This window comes from Mirounga angustirostris, unplaced genomic scaffold (assembly GCF_029215605.1).
Source record: "Mirounga angustirostris isolate CCGP_5_RB_7025 unplaced genomic scaffold, mMirAng1.0.hap1 SCAF_2, whole genome shotgun sequence".
Lineage (NCBI taxonomy): Eukaryota > Metazoa > Chordata > Mammalia > Carnivora > Phocidae > Mirounga > Mirounga angustirostris.
Window position 1 is genome coordinate 119114778 of NW_026991710.1, and position 27489 is coordinate 119142266.

General features: G+C 37.2%; 1 protein-coding gene across 5 annotated transcripts in view; it reads right to left on the reverse strand.

Moving 5' to 3' along the window:
- The window catches only part of INPP4B (inositol polyphosphate-4-phosphatase type II B), an 824845-nt gene that overhangs the window by 94531 nt on the left and 702825 nt on the right, over positions 1-27489 (reverse strand). For all 5 annotated transcript variants that reach the window (XM_064585102.1, XM_064585100.1, XM_064585099.1 and 2 more), the window contains 5 exons: positions 25840-25999; positions 7050-7222; positions 6104-6227; positions 5008-5125; positions 193-333 (listed from right to left, as the gene is read on the reverse strand). In XM_064585102.1, the coding sequence (XP_064441172.1) occupies positions 193-333; positions 5008-5125; positions 6104-6227; positions 7050-7222; positions 25840-25999 (716 nt within the window). The remainder of the gene's footprint in view (positions 1-192; positions 334-5007; positions 5126-6103; positions 6228-7049; positions 7223-25839; positions 26000-27489) is intronic.

Genomic DNA, 27489 nt, shown 5'->3' on the forward strand with positions numbered 1-27489 from the left:
ATTTGATGTGGGCCAGGAATCCTGAAATATGAATATTTCTCTTTGCTATCTCGAATGACTTGGTATGATAAAAAGGAAAATGTACCTAGGAGTCTATCTGAGTTTCGTGTGCAGGAGCATAGGGAATTGCTCAGCATACCCATAACACCTGAAAAGAACAACTGAAGTACCAATTTTCTACCTGAAGCTTACCTCTCAGCAAGAGTTTGTTGTTCATTGATTCCAACATTAAAAAGTACTGGACACACATGGAGCAATTGTCCCTCTTTAATCTGCAAAGGCAGTGCCTCAAACATCCGAGCTGGAAGCTTCACTTCCACCACGTAATGTTCCCTGAGGGCAGCGGAGGACAAAGAGAAGCTTATTTCATTCGTTGTTATGTTAGAGTCATCGGAAAGAAACAAACAGTTGGAATATAGAGCTGATTTAGGTTGTTGGCTGCTATTTGCTTATTTTCTGTTATGAATTCATTGGGGTATCATTTTGTTCACTTCACTATTAAATTACTTGGCATAAAGAACTATTTACAGTTTTAAAAATTTTTCTCCATTACTCTGAGTTCCTTTAGGAAAGGAAGAATGTTTAGTTCATTTGTATAGCAGGGGCCACGTGCATAAGAGACTCAATATTTATTTTCTTGATTTAATCATTTTTAAAACCCAGTCAGAATCAAGAGTAAGAAAAGTAATGTAATGATGGATTTTTCAATATAGGGACACTAACAAACCAAATCATTTAGGATACCTTTGAGCAGGGCCTGATTGTTACTATTTGATGAACCTCCCTGTTTGTGATGGCTTGATGGAAATGGAATGGTTTCATTACTTAAGATGTAACCTTTGGGGGTTTCTGATCATTTTTGCAACATTAGCATATCACAGGAACAGCTTTTTTTCATTGGAAATTTCCATTAAAAATTACCCCTAATGTTCAGTGCTGAAAATTTGAGTTAGGATTCACAGAACATGGTCAACGAGAAGAGCTGCTTGTAAATTTTTAAACTTGACATCTTTTTTTTTTTTAAAGATTTTTTATTTTTTATTTGACAGAGAGAGAGAGAGCACAAGCAGGGGGAGCGGCAGGCAGAGGGAGAGGGAGAAGTAGGCTCCTTGCTGAGCAGCGAGCCAGACATGGGGCTCGATCCCAGAACCCCAGGGTCATGACATCAGCCACAGGCAGCTGCTTAACTGACTGAGCCACCCAGATGCCCCTAAACTTGACATCTTCTGATGCAGTGTGAACTGAGTATTGAAATGTAGAGAGTTTCACTCAGAATTTATGAAAATCCATGTGTTCCTGGAGCTATTATATATAGTGCTGGGATTGTAATACATGTTATTGGGAAAAGAAGCACTGGACAATTAGTGAGTCTCTTTGTAAAAATATTTTTAGTTTTCTAGTATAACCCTACTGACACATACTACTCCGGATGACGGACTCAGATTTGTTTCTTACCTGAGCTTCAAACCAGAGAACTAGGAAATACCACGAATCCAGCAAGCAGGGGTGTTAGCACTACCCTCAGATGAAGGGACACATTATTTTTCTTTTTCAAATTGCTCTCAGTGCCCTTTACAAAAGCCTGGCTAACAGGGCTGATGTTTATTTATTTCAAGTCTTTCAAGAATATGAGAAGAATTAATGAATCTGTCCATGTGTAAAGGTTGCTCTGGAGGTGAAACATTTTATAATGTTTTACGGTAACTTTCTGTCAGCTTTATTTAAATAGAACTGGCATAAACTCAGGCATTTTAAGTGTATAATTCAGAGTTTTAGCAAATTTATAGAGTTGTGCAATCCTGACTATACTCCAGTTTCAGAACACTTCCATCACCTTAAAAACAATCCCTCATACCTGTTTGCATTCACACCTCAATCCCACGGCCAGCCCCGGGAAACCACTGATCTATTTCCTGTCTCGGCAGATTTTACTTTTTTACCTATTTCACATAAACAGAATCATATAAAAAGTAGGCTTTTGTATCTAGCATTTTTCATTTAGTGTGATGACTTTGGAGTCATTATGTTGTGCCATGTATTGGCAGTTTATTCCTTTTTATTCCTACTTATAGCATTCTGTTGTATAGATATACCACATTTTGCCTACGTCCTCACAAGCTGATGGCTACTTGGCATACTTTGCAATTTGGACTATTATGAATAATGCCATCGACACTCATACATTAGTTTTTCTGTGGACATATGATCTCATTTTCTCTTAGATATATATACCTAAGGATCATATAGTACTTTTAGGTTTAACTTTTTAAGACACTGCTAAACTGTCTCCAAAGTGGCAGCACCACTCTACATGCCCACCAGCAATGTATGAGGGTTCTAGGTTTTCCACATCCTCGTGAACACTTGTTACTGTCTGACTTTTTGTTAATGACGATTTCCACTGTGAGCGAAGTGGTATCTAACAGTGGTTTTAATTTGCATTCTCCTAATGCCTAATGATGTTGACCATATTTCCATGGGCATTTAAGCCACTCATATATCTTATCTGGCAAAATATCTATTCAAATGCTTTGCCCGTTTTTAAATTAGGTTTTTGTCTCATAATTATTGAGTTGTAAGATTTCTTTATATATTCTGGATACAAGCCTTTTATCAGGTCAATGATTTGCATTTATTTTCCCAATCTGCAGCTTGTCTTTTCATTTACTTGATCATATTTTTGCTCCTTAAAAGTTTATAATTTTGATTAAATCCTATCTATGGAATTGTGTATCTTATGAATCTAGAATTTCGGGTCCTATCTAAGAAATCTTTCCCTAACCCAAATTACAAATATTTTCTCCTGTAAATTTCATAGTTTTAGCTCTTACATTCAGACCAATGATCCATTGTGAGTTAGTTTTGTGTATGGCATAAATTGAAGTTCTAAATGACTTTTCCTGCATATGGATAACCAATTGTCACAGCGACAGTTTTTGAAAAGACTCTGCATTCTCCGTTGAATGACCTTGGCACCTTTGTCAAAAATCAATTGACCCTAACGGTAATAGTTCACATCTGGGCTCTCAAGTCTGCTCCGTTGATCTATATGTGTATACTTATGCCAGTAACAGAAGGTCTCCATTATTGTGGTTTTATATTAAGTTTTGACATCAGAAAGTGTAAGTCTTCTTTTGTTCTTTTACAAAATTGTTTTTGGAATTCTGGGTCCTTTGCATTTCCATACAAATTTTAGGTTTAGCTTGCCAATTTCTGCACAAAAGACTACTGGGATTTAGCAAGCAATTGCTCTGAATCTATAGATTGGTTTGTGGAGAACTGCCATCTAAACAATATCAAGTACCCTAATCTGGGAACACAGACTGTCTTTCTGTTCATTGGATCTTATTAATTTCTCCAAGCACGATTTTGTGTGTTCTGTGTACAATTCTTAAGAGTACTTTGTTAAATCTGGTCTGATGTAATTATTCTTTTTGATGCTATTGTGAACGAAATTGTTATCTAAATCACCACTGTTTCCAACAACTTTTCAGGAGTGTGTTTTCTTCTGCTTTCCAATCCAAATCAAGTCAGCCCCCTCTGGAAGTGAAACTGCTGGTCTCTTCAGCCTGTCGTTACCCCAGTAAAACTGCGCTGACCAAGCTGGGTTTTAGGGGAGCAACTCTGCGCAGGAGTGCCATGGACACCATGTGCCTTAACCAATGTCCACTGGTTTTTCATTAATAAGTATTTGTAAGTTTGTGTGCACATTTGACTTATTTCCTTTGTCTCAAGATGGCTGTTTTTGGGAATTCTGTCCAATTGCAATGTTGCTGTTTGGAGAGAGGGTCTGCCAGACTGCTCACTTTGCCATATTCTGTGAGTTCTACTCACACCTGTTTTGTAACTTTTGAATTTAGAAACAACCTGCAAACTCCCTCAGAAAAAGCATCTGTACTCTACTATACCAAATGGCCTGAGAAACTTCCTGTATCAATTATGATAGAAGTATCAGTTTCCCACTTTTGATAATCCCCACTTTTGATAATACAGAGTGGTACTATTTTCCAGGTGTGTATATGAGCAATTTTATTCTTTCTTCCAGTACATGGAAAATTAAGCACTAGCTCACATATGAAATATTTAGTTTTATGAGGATATTTTTCTTGATTTATGAAATAGTCACCTTTTATTCAATCATGTTTCTCTGCGCATCCTTCATACAAAGTTTAAAATAACCATCGTATGTTTACTATACACAAGAAAGCAAGTTTAGTTTGAGCTTTTATCCTTACTTTCTTCTCCATCTCTCTCCAGCCTGAAAAGGGCTTTCTCTTTAGCACATTCATAGTTTTTCATTGTGATCTAAGAATGTTTCAAATTTCATATGTCCTCATGCAGCATTTAAAAGCGCAAATGGCAGAATGGTTACAATTTGGTGGACTTCTGACTGAAATGATTTACCATAGGCTATAACTCTTCTGTTGGAGGTCTATGCTATGCACCATCATTTTTCTTAATTATTTCTGATATTTTGCCCATCATTCACTGACCTTCAAAGCTATTTATTTAAAACCATTCTCGGAAATTTTGGTCTGTGAGTGAATTGTCAAAAATAATTAAGAAAAATGGTGGTATGTGCCCCTGACACAGAAATAGATCTTTTCTAAAATGTTGCTGCTTTTAACAGAATTTAATATAAAGTCATTTCAAGAATTATGACACTATTAACCAAATGATTCCAGCAAAAGTAAAAACACCCAGAGCTTTGGACTAGATAGTAATAAAGAGAAAAATGTTCTTCTCATGCCTGCTATTCTTTTGAATGCCTCATATTTCATGGGGGAGCATTACCATGCTCACCTCACTACCATACAAATATATAAACATTCACGAGCCTTCTAGGAGTTTTTCAAGATCTTTCCCTGTTATGTCACTTACATTCATTTCTCTACCAAATAGGGAAAAGAAAATTTTCCAACCCAAACCTTAATTTTCCTTGGCTCCTTCAGGAGTTAAGACAAATATCTAACAAAGCTTGGTCTCAAGGAAATGGGTGCCACTTACCGCCTTCCTGTTATAACTGGCAAGACATCATTGGATTTGGCTTCAATTATTTTAAATGCGACTTTCTTCAAATCTGAAATGCCAACAGCCATGTCCTCTAGCATTCCGATTTCATCACCTACACAAGGGAAAAGGAACATTGTTACAAACATACTATTTAAAGAAAATGTCATTTGGTACTACCTCTCCCTGCTGGGATTTGTTCTAGCATTTTAGTGAATGATTTTCTGAATGCAGTGAATATATTCTAAACACTTTTCCTCAGAGGCTGAAGGTTTTCACCAGTGAAATAAGGACCATTTCAGTGGACTCCAGCAGTCCAAGTACCCTTGGAGGGAAAGAAGGATGTATACATTTGCTGGAAGGCTATAGAAAGGTGTTAACTCCTTTATGAAACAGAGTATCATGCAGCTCTCTTTCCATTGACAGGCGTGATATTTGATTTCTAGAAATAGAGATAGAGCTACACTATCCAATAGAAAAATAATGAAGGTCACATAAATAATTTTAAATTTCCTGGTAGCCATATTTTTAAAAGAGTAAAATTTATAAAGGTGAAATCAATATTAATAATGTATTTTACTCTAATCCAATATACCCAAATATCATTTCAATTATAAATCAATGTAAAATTATTAATTTTTAATATAAAACTAGTTTTTACTAGTCTTTGAAATCTGGCGTGCATGTATAGTACATACTGATTTGGACTAGTCACATTTCAAGTGCTCAATAGCCACACCAGGCTATGTATTAAGTAGTGCAGTTCTAGACATTAGAGAGTTGGGACTTTAAAAATCCAGTCATTGAAACTATGTTGGCAGAGAGCCTTTTATATTAAAAAAGCCAGACGGCTGCTCAGGACTCCACTATTCATACTCCATGAAATAATCTATAATTCCATTTTCAAAACATAATGGGGGTAAGAATACAGTTACAAGGTGAATGAATGCAAAGAACTGAAAGTTACATTATTACTGTAATGCTTAGGTCATAAAGGTTTATTTTGCATTTTTATGTTTAATGGCAGAATCTATGGATCAAATATCCTTATGAATGAGAATATGATTTTAACATGTACTAAAGCAATACTCACTATATGTACTTAGTAGTCCTTCATATTGCACTATCAATCCCACTGTGTGAAGCTGCTGTAGGAAGCCAGGGTCATGCAAACTTGTGTGTAATTTGATGATAAAACCACAAACCAATCCAGCAAGCTCAAAAAAAAAAAAAAAGTCATTGAAAAAATTGACTGGAGTCAACAAACTTTAATTGAAAAATATTTAAGATTTTTGAGGCGTCATGGATTTAATTAAAATTTTTCAAGTATGTGAAACATCCACAAACTAGGGGGGACATGGACAGTTTGGTTAAAATATTCCCTTTCCTTCTGTCTCCCTTCCTCCAGGCTTATGTCTCTAAAACCAGTTGTGGGTGTGGACGCAGAAGGGGGAAGAAAGGGCCCCAGGACAGCCACTTTGATGGAGACCAGCCTCGATGTCATGAGATAGGTTGGGTGAAGGCAATGGAGGTGGTCCTGTTAAATCTTGCCTTTAAGCATTACTGCCCTGTGAACTTATTTTATAGACAAACAAAACATACAGGGGATCATTATGAGGCCCAGCCCTGGGATTCATTAGGGAGCTGTATAAATGGGAGATTGCAAATGGATCCCTTTTGCCAGTCCCAGCTGCCACCTCTGTGCAAGGCAGCCACCCCTTTACTCCCACGGTGCTCTGTGTGGAGACCCCAGGGCATAATATGATGACAGGATGGGCGGCCTTTTCTTCACTGACTCTCTGCACCATGAAACAGACGTACATTTCAGAGACTTGGCCACCTCTCTGCAGAAATAAATCCTTAAGATCTCATAAGCTGTTTCTGTTCAGCTCATAGTTATTATGGATAAGGAAAACTGATATCAAAACTTTAAGCAAAGAATCCCTTTAAAAATTAAACTACCAAAGGAAGACCTCTACCATCACCACGGATACACTTTAGCCACCCAGCCCCGTGCTGTGCTCCCAAGAGGCACCTACTGCTTGGCTGAAGACGATGTCCCTTCTGAGCGTCAGCATCAAGCACTGGGGCAAGCTGTATGCAAGTTCCTGAAGGAGCACGAATGTCAGGGACTGCTTGGCTCGGTTCACCACTTCTCCCATGCAGTCCTTCAGGGTAAGGATGAGGGGATATAGCTGTTCATACCAGTCCTCTGCAGGGAGGAAGGGGGTGTGAGAACAGTGGGATAGATGAAGGTCTTGGAGGATGGAACAAGTTAATTCTTCTTAGTCAAGGTACACACATTATAAGGCTTTACAATGATTCGATTTGAAGAGCTCTGATCCACATCTCTCCTCTGAACTCCAGATGTCTGCAGCCAGCTGCCTGCTGGATCTCTCGGCTGGGTATACTTACCATACGTACAGTAGAACTTTTCCTTGGCCTGCTCGCCTCCAGGCTGGAGACTGCCTGTGGCCTAGTGGATGGTGTCACCAAACTCTTCCCATGCTGGAAACCAGTTTTCCTGGACTTCTTCTACAGTTTTTACATTTGTTGGGACGTTGAATTAGTTCTACCATTATGGAACCCCCCAGACATTCACCGTCCCCTTGCCCTCTGCCTTCATCATTTCTCAATATTCTCTGGATCAGTTACTACCCCTCTCCTTCTAGTCACGCCCTACTTGAACCCTTTCTCAACAGTGTCCCCGGAGTCTCTGGAGGGGTCTTTCTAATCAGTTGAATTTCATCCCATCATTCACTCCCTCACTGCCCTACTTTAAACATTTTAAAAACACTAAAGCGTTCAGAATAAAGTCCAAAAGCATAAAACAGCCTCCATTACCTGAACTCTGCCTACTTATCTAGTCTCACCTCTCAGAACAATCCTCACTTGCAGTCTTGAGTCTCAGGTGAACTGAACAATGTGTATTTTCCCATCCTGCTCCCACCCACCCCTACCACCTCATTTATTGAAGTTTGGGTTACTTACTTTTGTGCCCACAGTTCCTTGTTCTTACTGTTCTAGAACTATCCACACACTATTTGCTCTGCAAGAAAGGGAGCTCACTGACAGCAGGGAATTTATGTTTTAATCCTTGAGCCTAGCATAGAGTCTAACATTTAACAGATATTCAGTTTTAATTGAATGAGTAAAGTTACACTAAGTATAACAAAAGTTTTTTATTTATTTATTTTTATTTTTTTTAAAGATTTTATTTATTTGAGAGAGACTTACACAGAGGGAGAGAGAGAGAACACAAGCAGGGGAAGCGGCAGGCAGAGGGAGAAGCAGGCTCCTCACTGAGCAGGGAGCCTGATATGGGGCTCCATTCCAGGACCCTGGGATCATGACCTGAGCCAAAGGCAAGACGCTTAACTAACTGAGCCACCCAGGCACCCCATAACAAAAGTTTTTAAAGATATAGACAAATATGAAAAAATCAAGTTTTTGACAATTCAAATAGGCTTTCTTCAAATCAGGATACAAAAGAAACCATCTGTGTTTTTTGTATGTCTAGATACCTGACTTGTTTCAATTACATAATCATGATGTTGGCATATGATATGGAAAAAAGTTATATTATATTTTATTGGAAATCAAGACCCTGAAAAATGTCAAATACTATACATTCCAGACTGTGTGACATTCCATTAACATATAAATAAATAAATAGTAGTATGACAAAGGAATTTAATAGAAATGAAAGTATGTTGGAAATTATAATTCAGGATCTGAAATGATATGATCTTCTCAGCACAAAAGTGTAAGCTTCACTGTGAATGATGTAAATGGCCAATAACCAGTTCAGACCTTGGAAGAGTTATAGGGAATGATAAAAAAAATCATAATCACTATTGTACCATATCTACCGTCACATAGTTATTTTATGTTGTGTTGTAATAGACTAAATGAAATAAACCAAAATGGTTGAAAGAATTAATGACCCCAACTTAATAAAAAAATGTGCTCTTGTTAATACTTCATGTAAATGCTTATGTGATTCAACAATGCAAAATACATTAGGAACATTATGAGTTATTATTTTAAAATATTGTAGAATTACGTGTTACCATAGGAATAAAAAAACTCTAGAGAAAGGGGAATACGACGAAGGCCTATTAAATCTGTAATCATTTAATGAAGGACTCACTTGTGGGCAGCCTAGGATGAAATTTAAACAATGGTTCAATTTAAACAAGCATTGACTAATTATTAATTTTTATGTCATTAGTATATGTAAAAGGGCATATGAAGGTACATCAGACTTATTTTCAGAATAAAAGACACATCAGTAGACATCTAAAAGGAATGTTCTTTATTCCTATTTTTTTCATATTTACATTCTTCTAGCTCCCATTCTCTCCCACTCTATTATTCCCTATATGAATGTTTACATGCATATATTGATTCACTGACACATACATATATACACTAGGAAAACAAATATTTCAATAAATTGACCCAGATTTACATCTTAGAAGAGAACAGACTGCAAAATGATTTTGTTTTGTGCTTAGATCTGTAGAGATCAGCTTCTATTCAGAGACTTGGCCACCTCTCTGCAGAAATAAATCCTCAAGATCTCATAAGCTGTTTCCGTTCAGCTCATATTTATTATGGATAAATAAAATAAAGCTTGTGTGCAGTAGGTGGCGCTGCCTTATTAGGCTGAATTAGAGCTAGGTTGTCACTATTCCATTCAAGTACCTGATCTATATGGTTTTACACATAGTGTGTGCTGGTTGTTTAGGCACCTTGCATCATACTCTCTGTGTCAAGAGATCAGTAACTTGGTCAAGGGTGTGATATGCTCTTCCTAATTAGAAAGTGGAAAATTAACTTAAGGGTACACTTACTTCTCTTGAAAGACACTCAGTGACAGCTAAAATTTAATATAGCTCTTGGTTTTTCTTGAAGATCTTTCTTTGCACATTTCTTCATTGGCACCAGGATAATTTCCTTACTCACTTCCAAACCTATTCTCACACTTACTTAACCAGTTGATTCTTACGCATAAATTGCAATCAGATCAAAAAAGGGAGTCTGATTTCTAGTCTTAATAGAATAAAGCTGAAAGCCTGGAAAAAAAATACATTGATATTTTAAACCTAGGAGCATTGTTAGCTGCTTGCCTAATGCTAACAGTATTCCAGTGTCACCATTTACTATAATTATATATACTTTTTATGGCTAAAATTTAAGGCAGATGGCAGTATAATAAAACATTAATTCTAAACAAGAAAAATACAAGTTTGTGAGTGAGGTAGAATGCCTTAAATATAGTAGGAAGCTTCCTATAGAAAAGTATAAGTGAGAAAGGTAACATTACATTTTTTTTCTGGCCAAGAAACAATTTAAGTTCAGCAGATACAGAAAAAACTGCACTGGCAAATGCAAATTGCAATGACTACAGGTTCTGGTCCCTGTTAATATTCACTCACTGTAAATCTCAGGTTCTCAAATAAACACAATGGTGTATGACAGGCCAAAGAAAGGCTGGAGTCAGTTCATAAATGGCCTTTTTGCTTCAGTGAGCATTCCAAATCATTCTCACAAAGGAACAGCAAATGCTTTAGTTTTCTCCTCAAAAATATTTTTGGGAAAAGAAAAAAAAGTTACAGCTCTTGACAGTCTTAAGACCATTGTCACTTCCCCCTCACCTTCCTGCCTCTCCCTACTTCACAATTTCCACTTTGTTCTCATGATAAAGCACATTTTCTGGCAGGGATGAAGTGGTGTTCATTCCGGGCTATCTGGTCAAAATAAGAAGTCCTGAAATGCACACATCCACTCTTCTGAGTTTAATTTCTTCAAATTTCAACTAAGATTTTATACAACACACACACACACACACACACACACACACACACCCCAATGAAGCTAGGTGGCTAGGGGTTCACCACTATATAGTCACTGCACCAACAACTCTCTGGGAGCTAATTGGCTCAGCAGACACTTAAGTGCCCACATCCTCGATTCTATCCCTCTGGGTTCCTTTCAGTGACAGAGGGAAATATAAAGAGAATGTTTTAGTGTCTCTATAAAAACTTGCTGAAACCCCTTAACCCTGAGACCAAACAAGCAGAGTCTTTCCTCAGGAAAACATAAAATGCATGTGGCTTAGCTGAGCTTTTCCTGAGCTTTGTGAAGTGTGCTGGAAGCCATCCAAGCAGAGCCTGTTTTCCAGTCCTTTACTTGCTTCTATAATATATTTAAGTGACACTCACTGAAGGATTCAAAGAATGACTGCCAGGTGCCCCCCTCACCCCCTCCATACGCCATCTATTTCCTGTACAGGATGTTCACGTCCTCTGAGCTGAATGGCTCTTATGTTACTCAGGAGGAAAATAAAAAAGCCAAATACCAACCAACTGCAGCAGAGCAGAATGCTTTCTTTCCAATTTCTGAGCCATTTTCGTCTCAGGTGTTTGGTCTTCTTTGCTCACTTAAAATAATTAACTCCACACAAGCTTGTAGCCATTGTTATTTTTATTATCACAACTTTTCAGACACAGAAGAAAAGCTAAAAGATTGTATACCCATTAAACTTTATGCACAGAGATGAGAAGAAATGAGCCCAGCTTTTAGGATTCACCTCAGTGAAGAAGATGCTCAACTGTGAAGCTAAACAATTAGAATGGCCTCTAAGGAGGGCAATAAAATCCCCAAGGTTGTCAGAATGGAGACCAAATGCATAGCCAACAGGGCTTTGATACTGTGCTCAAACCTCAGGTCCCACAGAACTGGCGATGGGTTTGCAGTTGGGGGCTGACAGTGGCAGATTTTGCTATCCCTGCTCAGAGTCCTTTGTTGCTTTGATGGACCTATATCCTACATCAGCCCACATACTTCTATTTGGGTGCCCCTCTGAGTGAAGGCCCCGTCCTTCAGACACAATTCTACAATCTGAACATCATAACTTGGAGGGGTCACTCAATGATAAGGCTTCCCCTCCACATACTTCATAGCTAAACTCCTTTGTATGAGTATAATACATGCGGCTGACTTTGGTCATAGATTCTGGACACCTGCCCACTGCCTCCAAATATCTGGACATACTCCAGCATATAGGCTAATAAGATAATAGAAGAATAATCAGGGAAAGAAAAGTACCCACTGAGGCCTGGCTGCCTAGAATGTCTTCCCCAGCTACTCAAAATGCCCTCTGAGCCTTCCTAACCCCTTGGCCATCTTTATCATCCATCTCTTGGCTCTGGTCCAGGAATCAAAAAATCAATCTGTATTTATATTACTTTAATAAATGCTAACCTGTCATCCTTTTATCACTTTCCCTCCTTTCTTCACTGCCATCATGAGAAACATAGTCATTCGTTAGTCAGAACCTTTTGGAAGTGAGTCCTGTGGGTGACACTTATATTTCTAACTTGTGATTGCTACTCTCAAGAGGCTTAAAATATAGAAGGGAAAGTAAGAGGTGAAAAGTAATACCTACCATATAAGGGAGTCTGATAAGTGCTATAAAAATTGGGACCATGACAAAACAAGTTCAGAGGGAATAAGAGTTTAGAGGCAACAGAGTTCATCTCTGGTGAGAAGATCATATTCATTCACAGCTGTGTTGTTGACTGAACGTTGGAAGGGAGTCCTGTGTGGATGGAGTTCAGGGAAGCTGCATGGCCTGCAGGTAGCTGAACACCCATAAAGCAAAGCTTTGTAGGAAGTCTGGGAGGGGTGCATGGTTTGATGACATCAAGTCCCATAGGCAGATGCCATAAACTGACCAAAGGTGCTGTATGGGGACTGGAAGGGAGGAAGGGCTGATGTGACTGAAGGACTTGGACAAGGCAGGAGTACAGTGGAAATCATGTTGAGCCTGAAGCTATGGAGGAAAAAAAAAAACAATAAAAAAACGTAGTGGGCAGTCATCATAGCAGGGATAGGGAAAGAGGTAAGTAGGGGTGGGAAGGAAACGAGAAGGTATAGACTATGTGTCAGCAGAGAGCCAAAAGCTAAGAGGCAAGGTCAAATCCAGAAATAAAGGGTATTGGTAGGGCAAATGGAAGCAGGGTTTCTGGTGACTCTGGAGGAAAGTCGCACAGAGAGCAGTCTGTGCCTTCAGAGCAGTTTAAGGCCTCAGGGGTATTCACACAAAGGATAGACATGAATCTTAAAATGTAATCATCATAGTGTCCACTGAAATATGATCCAAGGTAAGTGACTGATCTTGGCACCTTCCAGATGTATTAGAAATGAGTGTACTGCTCAACTCAAAACAAGCTGCTATGAGAACAAAGGCAACCTTTTCTTGTGTCAAGGGAACCTTGTTTGTTTAACAGGCTAAGAACACAGTGTCATAAAACTTTCCAGTCTTGCTCTTAGAAAAATAGCAAAGGAAATGCCTCAACCAATATCCTGGTTAAACTTCTCATTTTGTAGCACAAAGTTGAAGCCTTAAGCAAATTCTGCTAAGACAGTTTCCAGGAACTAAATCCATTAATCAAACATGCTCTGTGTTTGTTGTAGCACAAAAGTTTTGAATTGGGGGTTATAATGAACCTGGAGGAGTCACACACTCATATCCATTGGGCATATTTTGCCTTTTGGCCTTAAAAAAAATCCTGTAATCTCAGGACTCTGGCCTACAAATATGCTGAGCATTTAAGAATAAGCTGCATAGGTCATAGATCACTGAGTGATCTGAAATCACCAATACATCTGCATCAGAGAGCTCCTGTCATTTAAATTTTGTGCAGTATCTAAGATTGAGAAGACAGAAGGAGTGGATACTGAGTTGACTGAAGCCTGATTAGAACACAGGAATCCAGAAAAGGGAAGAGGAGATGCATTTCTATCCTGAAGTGAACAAGGTGAGTATAGGAGTTTTCTAGTAAACTTCAAGGCCAGCGGAATATAGTGCACCATTTTTAAAAATACTTCTACAAATGCAACAAAGACTCATGTAAATAGGTTTAACTTATAAGTGCTGAAAAAGTAGGCAAGGGACCACATACAATGTAAACAATACTATTTCTCAGGGCATTCCATTCAATAATGATATGCCCCAGTATTCCCACATGGGAAATGTGAATCTCTTTTTTTTCTGTCTATCTCGGTTTTCCTGTGGGTGTGAGCAACCAGATTTATGATAAAGTTAAGTAATTTTTCAAGTGTAACTTATGAATACATGGCAATTCTTAGTTTCTGCCTAAGGTACAATAACCTTTAAGAGATATCTACAGGATTGATTTTCACAAAGTTATCTCATAATATCACTAATTAGTGTCTAATAAAACTTAGCATTTTGTTAAAAGGATAACAGCAAAAAATTATCTGTACAGATTAGTGATGCTTTTTCCTGGAAAGAACAGAAGCAATGCAGCATAGTGGTCCTTCCTAGGACAGGCTCTCAACTCACACCAACGGGGTCAGAAGCCAGGCTCTGTCACTGGACCGGGCTTGATAGTGCACACATTTTTTCAACTTTCTACTTCTTCATCCGTTAAATACATCGAATTATTCTTATGAGTGTTGCAAGAATTAAATAATACAGGCAATATTTTTTAAAAGTTTCTGGCACATATTAAGCAACCCCAAAATGTTAGCTACTATCTTAGAAAATTACTACAATAATAAAGTAATTTTTATATGTCACCCAATGTCTGCCCACCTACTAACATTTGTTGCTTATGCTCCTCCATCTTTCCTATTTCTGAAGATGAATTGTTTGTTCTCCAGCTAGGACCAGCTCCTCTCTCTGTATACCAGATCTCATCTCCTCTCACCTACTTAAAAGTATCACTCAAGCAATTCTCTCCCCTTCTTCCTACATTATCAATATTCCCTTTGTTACTGGAGCATTCCCATTAGCACACAAACATGCCATTATCTTCCCATCTTTAGAAACGACCCCATCTGTCTTGACCCTATTTCCCTCTACAGCTTCTACCCTATTTCTCTGCTTCCTTTCATGGTGAAACTCCTTAAAAGAGTTGTGTATAGATAGTGTTTCTAGTTCCCTTTTTTCTCTTCCTCTTAACCACTTCACTTGGGTTTAGTCCCTATCCACTCTAGGGAATTCTTGTCAATGTCACCAGTGACTGCTACACTGATAAATCCAGAGTCACTTAGTCCTCATTCCACTTGATCTTTCAGCAGCATTAGGCATGCCGTTCACTACCCCACCCCCCGAATACTTTCTCACCCTGGATGTCAGGATATCATACTTTCCTGGTATCCTCCTACCTTACTGGCCATTCCTTATTCAACTCTGTTGCTGGTTCCTCCGTTCTTTTTGACCTATTAACATGGGAACATCCCCAGTTGTAATCTGCATGTTAATTTCCTTTTCTCTGAACACTCAACCTTTTGTTGACATTATTCGGTTTCACAGTTTTAAGTACTATTTATATGTTGACAATTTCCAACTTTATTTTTTTAATTCCAGTACAGTTACCATATAATGCTATATTAGTTTCAGGTGTACAACATAGTGATTTAATAATTCTATACATTACTCAAGATCATCACGATAAGTGTACTCCATCAAAATTTATATCTTTAACCTGAATCTCTCTCTTGAATCCCAGATTCTTATCTCTAAGTGCATACTTGATATTTCATGTAAACTTGGCATGTCCCAAATGAGCTCCTATTCACCACAAACCCTGTTCCACCCCATCCCTCCAGTGGCTCATGCCAGAAATGTTCAATTATTCTTAACTCCTCCTTTTCTCTCATTCTCTCATCCAACCCATCAGAAAAGTCTGTTGGCACTACCTTCAAAATAAGTACAGAGTCCAACCACTTTTCATCACCTCCACTGCCACCTTCTTCTTGGTAATCCAAGCCATGATCATGTCTCACCTGGACAATTACTTAGCTTTCTAACCGGTCTATACCTGGTTCTACCTTTCCCATCTATAGTCTAATCTCAATATAATAGACGAGGTGTTAAAATTTATGTCATATAAGGTTAACCCTTTCCTCAAAACCCCTCAATTGCTCTTATTTTTCTGAGTCAAAGTCAAAGTCTATACAAAGGTCCTTCGTGATCCTTTCTCCAAGCTGCCTATATAAATTCATCTTCTACTCTCTTCTCTTCGCCTTCTCATTCAAACCAAACTGGCATTTTTGCTGTTTACTGATGATGATGGGGGCACTACTATCTCAAGGCTTTTGCACTAGCTGTTTCCTGTGCCCAATATATCCTTCCCCCAGATGTCCACATGGCTCATATCTTTTCCTCCTTCTGTCTTTGTTCTAATATCAGCTTCTCAATGAAGCCATTGACCACTCCCCTTAGATTTCAATTCCTGCCCTCCGACAATATTCCAAAACCCTCTTACTTTGTTCCATATTTTTTTCACATTATTTGCTGCCATTAATATGTTGTGTAATTCCCTTAATTTCTTGTATTAATGTCTCTCTGGGACAAGAATATGAACTTCAGGAGGGGAGGTGTTTTGCCTGTTTTGTTCATTTTTGTATCCTCAGTGTCTAGAATAGTGCCTGGCACATAGTAGGCACTCAATTAAAATACGCTGAATGACTCAAAGAAAAAAATCACTTAAAATAATGTGGTACCTTTATTATCATAAAACAACAGAACTGGGAAGAAACCTTCCAAATTTTTAGATGATCTTTATTTTACCAACAAAGTAAGGTGCAGAGCATATAAGTGATCTGTCAAAAGTTATATATAGCCAAATAAGTAAATTGAGGACTTGCCGAGAATCTTGGCTCTGTCAAGTGTTGTTTTGTTACATCATAATTCATTGCACAATTTTTAAAGGAAGCATTAATTTTCTGATAGGATATTGGAAAATTTCATAATATAAAACTATCATTGAAATTCTAAGCTTATAATACAGATATCTGTGGTATCTTTTGATTATTTTTTACTTTTTTTTTTTTTAGCTTGTAAGTGTACTTTTAAAGTTTTTTTTTACCTGTTGACCTATGAGTTTTTAAAAGCCTGATTCATTGATATTTCTTTCCCAATGTAATTCTAAACCTACCTTTATGTGTAGAAATTCATTAAATTCAGGAATAATACTTAAGCCCTTTGATGAAAATGATGCTTTGTGCTTGCATCTTTGCTCTTTGCAAAATAAAAGACATGTTTCCTATTATAAAACCACTGAAATAATTGTTTAATGTTGAGTATAAGTTTTGATAATATAATGATTTTCATGTATATATGCATAAATACGCACTATGTTGAAGATACTCAATAATATCAAAAATACCTACCTAAGCATTTCTTGTCAGGTAGCCATTATAGATCAAGGTGACTAGGCTTTTATTTCATAATATTGGCCTCTATTACTTGCCAAGAATTGTGTTAGGTTCTGGAGATTCAAGAGCAAATCACAAATACTTGGCATATTTTCTCACAGAGCCAAGTCTAGTAGAGGAGATAATATTTAAAATAGGATTTACAATAAATCAGAGATTCAGAGGCTGCAAATTCGTGGCCCATGGGCTAGCCTTATTTGGCCCTCAAAGATATTTTATTTGGCCTTCCTCATATTTTAACAATCTTAAAAAATCAATTATTGACCTTTAAAGAATTTGGATGTTTCATATAAAAATTCAGATTTACTTGAAAAATCAGAAGATATAGCAACTTTAGTTTCAGTTTCCTTTGTAGGAAGGATTGGCTAGAAGTGGAGTGGTGGCCCTCTTTAGAAGGGATATATATTGTCCCAGTGTCTATCCAATTCACTTGACACATGCATGTTACCGTGTATGCAGCTTGAGGGCCTTTGTACTTGAAACCCTTGTAAAAAGCGTGACTACATAATTTGCAGAATTCAATGAGAAGTTAAAATGTGAGAGATTTCTGTTCAAAAGGAGTAAACAACCTTTTTCCTCTCTTCCGCAGTGGTATCTCTCTCAACCTGTCATGGTGAGATTCTATTTACTCTTTCACGTCATATTCCTTTGGGCTCAGTGACACATGTATACAGAGTCTCAAAGGTACCCAGCCTGACCCTGAGTATTTCACACCTGCACCCAGGCCCTTCGGTAGGTGAGGATGGGGACAGAAAGAGGTCATTGGGCTGGCACAGGGATGGGGAAGCCGGGCAGGTACTGGAGAGCCTGGGAGGCAGAACTATAGGTGAATCAAGTCTTAAAGTTCCAGGCATAGCCTCCATTGCCCCATTGGACTTTATCTAAAACACAAAGATACAGTTTTTTTTTTTTTTTTTTTTTTTTTTGAGAGAGAGAGAGAATGAGAGACAGAGAGCATGAGAGGGGGGAGGGTCCGAGGGAGAAGCAGACTCCCTGCCGAGCAGGGAGCCCGATGCGGGACTCGATCCCGGGACTCCAGGATCATGACCTGAGCCGAAGGCAGCCGCTTAACCAACTGAGCCACCCAGGCGCCCCAAAGATACAGTTTTTAAGAATGCAAGATGGTGATTACAGAGCATTAAACCCAGAGCAGAGGGCCCTGCTGTGTGAGGGACTCTGTGTACTTGCACTGGTTCCCACACTCATAAAACCAGCTCTGGCCTGGGGGACCAGAGAAGATGCCCCAGAAGACATCAAGTTTGAGCCTGTGGAAGGCAGAGATGGGCAAACCTTTGAAGGTCTAGCAGTGGAAGGTACAAAGTGAGGTCTCAAAAGAGTCCAGTGTGACTAGATCATGAAGGATGAGGTGAAATGAGGTGGAAGAAAATGACAAAGCACCATGAAGAGGCAGGTGGGGGTCTGGGCACTTAGGGCTTTGGATGATCAGCAGAAAACTTAGCAAACAAGTGAAGTATTAGATGTGACTAATATCTAAACATAAAGGCAAGAAAATCTATATGCAAAGCTGCTCTTAAGATCTAAACATTTTTCACCTACAGTTGCTCTGAGGACCCAGATTGTTTATGACAAATTCAATCAGGAATCACTTTGCCTGCATTTGAATCCTTGCTCAGATACCTACCAGTTCTGTAGTCTTAGAAGTATTGCTTAACTTCTTCATCTATAAAATGGAGATAAAAACAGGACCTCCCCTACAAGCTTGTCATAAGGAGGGAGGCAAGAATGGCAGGGCTTAGTAAGTGCTTGTCACAAAAATATGAATGCAGTAAGGTTTAACAAAGCAATGTGATTATTTTCTCTCTTGATACCTTTGATATCCAAGTTGCATTTGATTTGTACCCCTTAGTGCTTCCTACTCCTCAGCTGAAGGAAATTTCTATGACCCAAGGCTCTGTATTATAGATTTCGCTAATTTTGTCTTATTCTTTCTGTTCTTGTTTTATTCAGTTTCATCTATCTGCTAATGACTCTCAAATGTATATTCCCTCTTCTAAGTCCTTTATCTTGTATATTCTGTCTTTGGAAAATCTCTGAATATCAAATACAACTTGCTCACCCATGAGACCTCAAGGGCAGGGTGATGATTGCATGTGTTCCTGGATACAATGCCTGGCACAGGTAGATGTTCAACAAATGCATATTGAATGAATGAAAGGATCTTCTTCTGTCTTCTAACTAACACAGATTTAGTGTGTGTCTTCTATATACTTAATGCCATGAACCATTCTTTGTATAATTGTGTTCATTAATTAATTCTTAATTATTTCAAATCTATTAGGCAGACAACTACTCTGGCCAACCTAAAGTAAAACATAGGAAAGAGATTTGATTCGATAAAGTGATTTGCTAAAACCTTCGATCTGTCCCTATTTGGAAGTTGGGGTACTTTTTTCAGATGACTAATCTGGCATAGGAAGCCATTGATAGTTGGTGATAAATTACTGATAAATTCTTGGTAGTTACCAAACAATTATATTAACAGGAGGCAACCAGAGACAAAGTAAAAGGTGTGAGTGAATTCTCAGGTCCCACTAGGAAATGTGAAATGCACCTTGTAAGCTAAAAGAAAATTAGGAAGCAGGAAAGGACATGAGTATCAGTGAGCATGAAACTCTAACCAGTGGTAAGTAAACAAATTCTGTGATCTACATGAATGTATACCTCCTTTGTATGAGGAAGTCGTGATGACATTAAATCAGCATGGGCTCACTGAGAAAAGTTACATTAGAGGAATTTCATCTCCTTTTTGACAGGACTTGTAGCTGGGCAGATTAGAAAAGAGTATTCAGAGACAAAGAGTACTTGGCCTTGGCATTTCATGGTAACCTCGTGAAAGACAGAGAAATTCAGGCATGCAGTAACATGAATGGCTGAATATATCACTGCTTGAACACACATCCCCAAACAGTTGTGATTAACAAGTGTATTTCAGTGCATACATTTTTTTTTTAGTGATGTGTCTCAAGGATCTGTATTTATTTCTGTTTTCCCATCATTTTTATGTATTACTTGTGTGAATGAACAGAAAATGTTTGTAAAATGTGAATAAAATAAACCTGAGTCGGATAGTGGATATGATGGATGAAAGAAACAGGTATTTATTAGAGTGTACTCAGAAGTGTAGTATACTGTAGTCATGGGTTTACACATCAATCTCTTCAGTAGAATTGAGACAGACCATGTCTTAATCTCCTTGTGTCCCTAGTTTTTCACAATGTCAAGCACATAGTGGTACTGAAATATTATTTGAATCCTGAATGCTTGAAGGATAAGTCAAACTGAGCAAGATTTATGGGTATCAATGAAATTCGTAGTAAAAAACATAGCCGTCAAAATAGCTAATGTGAACTTAGATATCATTAATAGAAAAATAGATTCTAAAAGTAGGAAAGTGGTCCCCCTCTATTACTCTGTGTTTGATGCTGTTCTTTGAAAAATGACCAAAAAAATGGCAAAAAGGACATGATGGTTGCTTTCAGATTTGTTAGACTATAATGTGGAAAAAGGAAAGTAGATTTGTTCTGTTTGTTGCACAGAATTAGATCTGGGCCAGTGGGTAAAATTAAAGGAAACATATTTAGATCAACATCTGGAGTATGCCATTCTAGAAAATAAAAAATGGTTTTCTATCAGTGGAGATGAGTACCACAGGCTAGGTGAAAACTGGCAGAGATACTATAGGTAAGCTTCTTAAGACAATTTAGGAGGTTTAATTACATAATGTTGAAGGGCACATTAAAATCTAAGATTCTAATATTCACTGATTTTATCTTTGAGCCTTCAATTTGTTATGAAATTGAAGGCATGTGGTCCCGTGCATACAGTAGATGCTTTTAAGTATGTTTAAGTGTAGGGAAGTAAAAAAAAAAAAAATCTTGTTCACTAAGAAAACATATAAATATATATAAGCCATGTAAGTTTGAAAAGGTATTCCACTATTTGTGTTCAAAACAGCAGAGAATGTTTTACTTCCATCAGCACTACTTATATATTAATCCTGAAAAGAGATTTATGAAGATATTTTGTTAAATCCTGGATCTAAAACAAAAACCTTCAAAACTACAGATTTAAAACATTATTAAATGAATACACTGCAAAAGAAAAATGTGCAACTTGAAAAAAATATCTGCAGGTTATAAACATTAAAAAATGGAAAAAGGTAGCAACAATTCAGAAGACCATCTGTTTAGCCATGATATATATATATATATATATATGCCAGCAAAACAAACAGGAATTACAGCTATAATGTAAAAATAAAAGATGGTGATGAAGAAAGCAAAACTGACCGTCATAGGGTTGACTTACCCTATAGGATTTCAAAATATATCCCAATATAAAACATAATAGTCAAAACCATATGAACAGAATAAAAATTCCAGAAGTTGATTAAAAATATTTGCAGGACTTGGGGTGCCTGGGTGTCTGTTAATATATTACAATCTGTTAGTGAGTTAAATGCCCAACTCCTGATTTTGGCTCGGGTCATGATCTCAGGGTTGTGAGACTGAGCTCCAAGGAGGGCTCGTGCTGGGCATGGAGGCTGCTTAAGATTCTCTCTCTCCCTCTCCTTCTGCCCTTCCTCCCCCACTTGCACTCTCAACTCTCTCCCTCTAGAAAAAAAAAATTGCAGAACTTATATAGAAAGAAAAAAATAATAAAACTGATATAACATGAGAGAAAGAATCACTAATAAATGATGTAGTAACAAATGCATAGCAGCATTTATGACATCATACATTTGAATAAATTCTGGATGACTCATTCACTGAATCAACTCATTTATTAATTGTAAGAAGAAAAGAATGAAATGGTTTTTCCATCCCAGCTATGAGCTGGGGATAAAACTGGAGCTACTGAAGAAATGGATTTTATTATAAAAAATAATATTTTGAAATACAATATTATGTCATATAATGTCAAACTTCACTAATAACTAGATAAATTACAAGAAAATACACATAAAAGTTACAATAAATGACAGATTACAATATGATATCTTCCACACAAAGTGGCATGAAATCAGGGTAAATGTTTAAGGCTGGGAAGACTGTGATTAAAAGGGTGCTTGTAGATACTGCTGGTCAGAGTACCTATTGCTAAAAAAAACCATCAAAATGTTCCTACCCATTGGTTGGTTTCTATGTACTATTCCCTAATAGAAGAAACCAGAGTTCTTTGGAAAACGGCTTAACCTAGGGCTTGGGCAGGGGAAATGACAGCTGAAGCTAGTCTACCTCATTGTGCTAGAGGGAAGGGGGGGTGAGTAAAAAAAGGAAGGGAGGGGCACCTGGGTGGCTCAGTGGGCTAAGCATCTGCCTTCGGCTCAGGTCATGATCCTGGGGTTCTGGAATCGAGTCCCACATCAGGCTCCCTGCTCAGCAGGGAGTCTGCTTCTCCCTCTCCCTCTGCCGCTCCCCCTGCTTGTGCTCTTTCTCTCTGACAAATAAATAAAATCTTTAAAAAAAAAAAGGGGGGGGAGTAAGTAAGAAAGAAAGTAAGGGAGTAACTAGCCTATGGGGGGGCAACCTGTTAGAAGGCCCACTGAAACCCACCTGAAAGAGCTCCTAATGGCTAACTCCAGAAGAGTTGGAGCCTCAAATAAATATTATAATAAAATTCTTAGATTATAAACTAAAGAATAGCATATGTATTCATGAGTCCACACTGATCTAAATAGATAACTGTAAAAATGCATGTGTGGGAGAAGGGATAACTCTTCCTTATAAAATAATTCCACTTCCAGCAATCAAACTTAGGGGAAAACATCAGAGATGTAGTAGAAGACTTCAGCATTCAAAGATGTGTTATGTGTTAACTGCAGTGAGATTATAATAGTTACATTTCTAAAATAGTGGTTTCTCTTTTGACAAATTAGTTTACAGTCATTATAATGTCATTTCCAGAAAATGCTTCTCAGGAAATATCCAAAATATAATGATATGCTGGATATCATTATAGTACATCTATATTTACAATGTGTACACCAGTTTGGTTACTGTGTGTGTGTGTGTGTGTGTGTGTAAACATAGGGTACGTTAAATAAAAAAATAAAAATCATACATAATCCTATTTGTTTTTCCTTGCAAATTTTCTAAATTATTATTTTTTTCTAATAAAATTTAAAACTACAGGTAAATTGGGGTACATATAATTAGTCAATGTGTATCTCAAATATCTTTATCTGAAATAGCTTGGGAGATAGTGTAGGTAAATACATGACTTTTGGTTATTTGTTTGCTTTATATCAGCACCAGAAACCACTATTAATTTCTCTATTGCATTGCTTTATGTGACAAAAGTCAGGGTAGAAACTGAAAATGCTTTTTTCCTAACTTTAAGAAGAAGACTATAACAACCATAATAATTGTTTTATTAATATATTATTACATAATAAAAGTAAATTATTATTAAATAATTGAGCTAATCAATCTCACTCCAACTATGCAGCATCCATAATCTATTTGAAGTATACCTGAGCACAGATCCATCTGTAAAACATCTATTTGTATGTGTTATGCATCTTCTTTTAGGTACCAATGTCCTCTCCAAAAAATGTACTCTAGACACAATTGTCTAACATGTAAAATGTTAACAAAAACTTTAACTTTGAAATTATTTGACAATATGATATTAAATTATTATTAGACTAAGGTATATATTTTATTTTGCACATTTAAATCGTTATATCTCCTGAAAATGTTTATAACATAAAAAAGAATGGATGAAATAAATATGGGTCATAAATTGAAAATAAAATCACTTAGAGGGCACTATGCTGTAATTTGACTTTAACCATCCACAAAGCCCATCTAGTTGTGAATTCTGCATTGACAGCAGCTTCTGTCTGGCTTTAGACTATATTCAAACAATGCCTCACGTTCAAATGAAAGTGATTCACCTAATCTTACCAAATATTTACCTACCAAATATTCTTACTTTTTAAAATGTAATTTTGATCCCACAGATCCAACCTTTTGATACAAGATATAGGTAAAATATGTAACTTCAAATATTCTGGAACTCTTGTCAATGAGAAGTTTTGGGGAACATCAAAACAAATGTGGCAAAATTCAGTAACCCTCATTTTAGTTCTGCTAAAAAAGTATTATGCCTTGAAAACCCATCAATGCACAGAACAAGCCACTAAAATGGATTCTGCTTCCTTACCTCACTTTCCAGAGCTCAGCCCAGTGTCTGGCTTACAGATGATAGTCAATAAATGTTCAATTAAAGAAAATTGAAGTATACTACTTCTTTATGACATAAGTTATGACGAGCTTTCACTTTGATTCATGTAAAAGTTATGGGGCTGACATAAAATCTAACTGACATTAGATCCATTAACTAATAAAACTGATATTGTTAAAAAAAGAAGATCCCTATATATAGTTAAACCAAGTAGGTATAAACATAATGACTATTAGTATCAACTTTCCCATGTGAATGTACTGTAGAAGATGAGGACCATCTACAGTAAGAAAACTTGAGAAAGCCATAGTTTACAAACATAATTTAGAAATAGTTCCACTGTTAATCAAGTAACGAAAGATTGATGTTTCACATAATTAAACTCCTGATGAAAATGTGAGTAATGAAAAATCAGGAAAACAAATTGGGAAAACATAAATTTAATTTTATAAGTATCCATATTTCCTTCTGACTCATTTTCTTAAAGTAAAAGGAAATGCAGATTTCAGAAGAAGAGAGTAGGGCAACACTGTTTATTCCCTCCAAACACTTAAGGTACCAAAAGGGCTGGAACAACTTTAACAGCAGTTCTTACCACCATAAAGAAATGCAGATATTTGTCTGGGTTTTTCATCAAAATTAATCAAATTAACAAAAAAAAAATGACGAAAAAGCCATTTATAGGGACACAACCATAGTTAAAAATTTGATTAAGCCATACTTCTGAAAGTATCTATGTATCTGTGTGTCTACCTATATACACACATAGACACCTACATGCATATGTAACCATGTGTGTGTATACATGCATCCATGAAAACCGAGACTTACTAATATGTCTTGGGAATAATGCACAAACATACTCTTCTTATATGGAACCAAACCTTCTTAATGGTTTTGAGATAATTCACAAAAATATTCCCCAGAATAAGGCAAAAAGTATTTTATCATACTGCATTCTTTTCAGGAACCATTATGAGATACTCTGTCCTGATATCCCTAGAAGTTTCTAGGAGTTTTAGGAGCAGATGCTTGTTTTGCTTCCTAATAAAAATTTGGAGGAATGTGTCAAAGTAGATTAAACCATGTCAGAGTCTTTAAAAGAAAACCCTGTTCTTCTTTCAAGAAGGTTTTTGTGTAGCAAAAGAAAAAAAATGAGCATTGCAAGCAGTTCTGAAAACACAACTGAGATGCAATTTGATAAATAGCCTTCTATCATCTAAGCCAGAGCAGTGGAAAAGCACTCTATCAGCACTTTCATCAAAGGCACCATCGACTCCTCTTTTTCTATCTCATTTTATCATGACTTTCTCATTTTGTTTACTCAGTCAGTGATTGGGAAAAATGACTCCTTACCCCTTGGATGAGTTATGATAGGGTCCACTAGAGAAGGGTCCTTTTCTCCATCTTTGCTGCCGCCGCCACTGCCTTCACCACCACCATCTCTTTCAATCAGTTTATCCACCATGGCAATAATGCAGTTCAGGCTCTTCCCCACACTGGCCCACACCCTATCCTGAAAAGAGCATGAGTATCACTACACATTTTTATTGCAAACACGAGATAAGGCAACATCCGACAAATCCATTTTAGAGAAGCAGGTAGAGGAACAATCATAAGAATGCAGACTCAGTGATTAATTCTCATACTCCCATTACTTTGGCCAGACTATGAATGTACAAGAAGAAATCTGTTTTCTCTTAGTAAAGCAAAATTTAAGCGCTATAAATTTTTTATTTAGTTCATTATTTTTTCTAAGTCATAAAACAATGATGAACTACTGTGAAATATTAATCCACAATGGAACACAACCTATGATATTTTACACTGGACATATCTGTTTTCCTTATCAACATTTAGCAAGAAAGCAAAGAGACACCAATGTTTTTAAAGAATAGCTATAATTTGCATTCAAAATTTTTGTTTTTCCTTATTGTGGTAACATACATAACATTGTTTACCATTTAACCATTTTTAAGTGTACGGTTCAAGGGCATTAAGTCCATTCACATTATTATACAACCATCACCACCATCGTTCTCTAGAATTTTTCATCTTCCCAAACTGAAACTTTTACCCTTTCAAAATGAACTCCCCACTCTTCTCTCCCCTGCCACTGGCAACCATCATTGTATTTTCTGTCTCTATGAATTTGACTGCCCTAGGTAACAAAAGTTCTTAAAATGTGGTCTTCACATCACCTCTAACAGAATGACCCAGAGAATTAAAATACAGATTGTTGGCTCCTACTAAGTCAGTCAGAACCACTAGGAAGAAAGCGTCCACTGAAATTTTGACAAGTTCTTCAGGTGCTTCTGACCACCCTAAATCTGAGAACTTCTACTCAATATTATGTGCTATAGCCATTAATGTCATTGTGGCTGATTTATTTCTTAGGAAGCAACCCCTACCACTAGGGGGTCTCTTTGTCACTCAACCTACCAATTCTGATTAGCATCCATTTTTGTTTAGGGCAATTCATGACACTGAATTCTTTGATTCATAAAAGTTGTTATTTCTTAATACAAAATTTAAATATAGTTACCATTATGGTAGCCTCTCATCCCTTGCTTCCCTTTTTGCTCCTCTCTCCACATCATTTAGATGGAGTCACTGACTCCCCAACTGTGATGGCTAATTTTATATGTCGACTTGATTGGATCACAAGACGTCCAGATATTTGGCTAAACATTATTTATGAGTGTGTCTGTAAGAGTGTTTATGGATGAAATTAATATTTGAATTAGTGGACTCATAAAGCAGTTTGTCCTCCTCAATGTGGGTGAACATCATTCAATCCATTAAAGGCCTGATAGAACAAAAATGTGGAGGAAGTCAAGATGTGATCCTTCTTGCCTGATTGACTGAATCAGGACATTGATCTTCTGCCCTCAGCACTCCTGGTTCTTAGGCTTTCAGACTTAGAATGGAATATACATCACTGGCTCCTTTGTTCTAAGGCCCTTAGACTCAGACTGAATTCCACCACCAGCTTTCCTGGGTCTT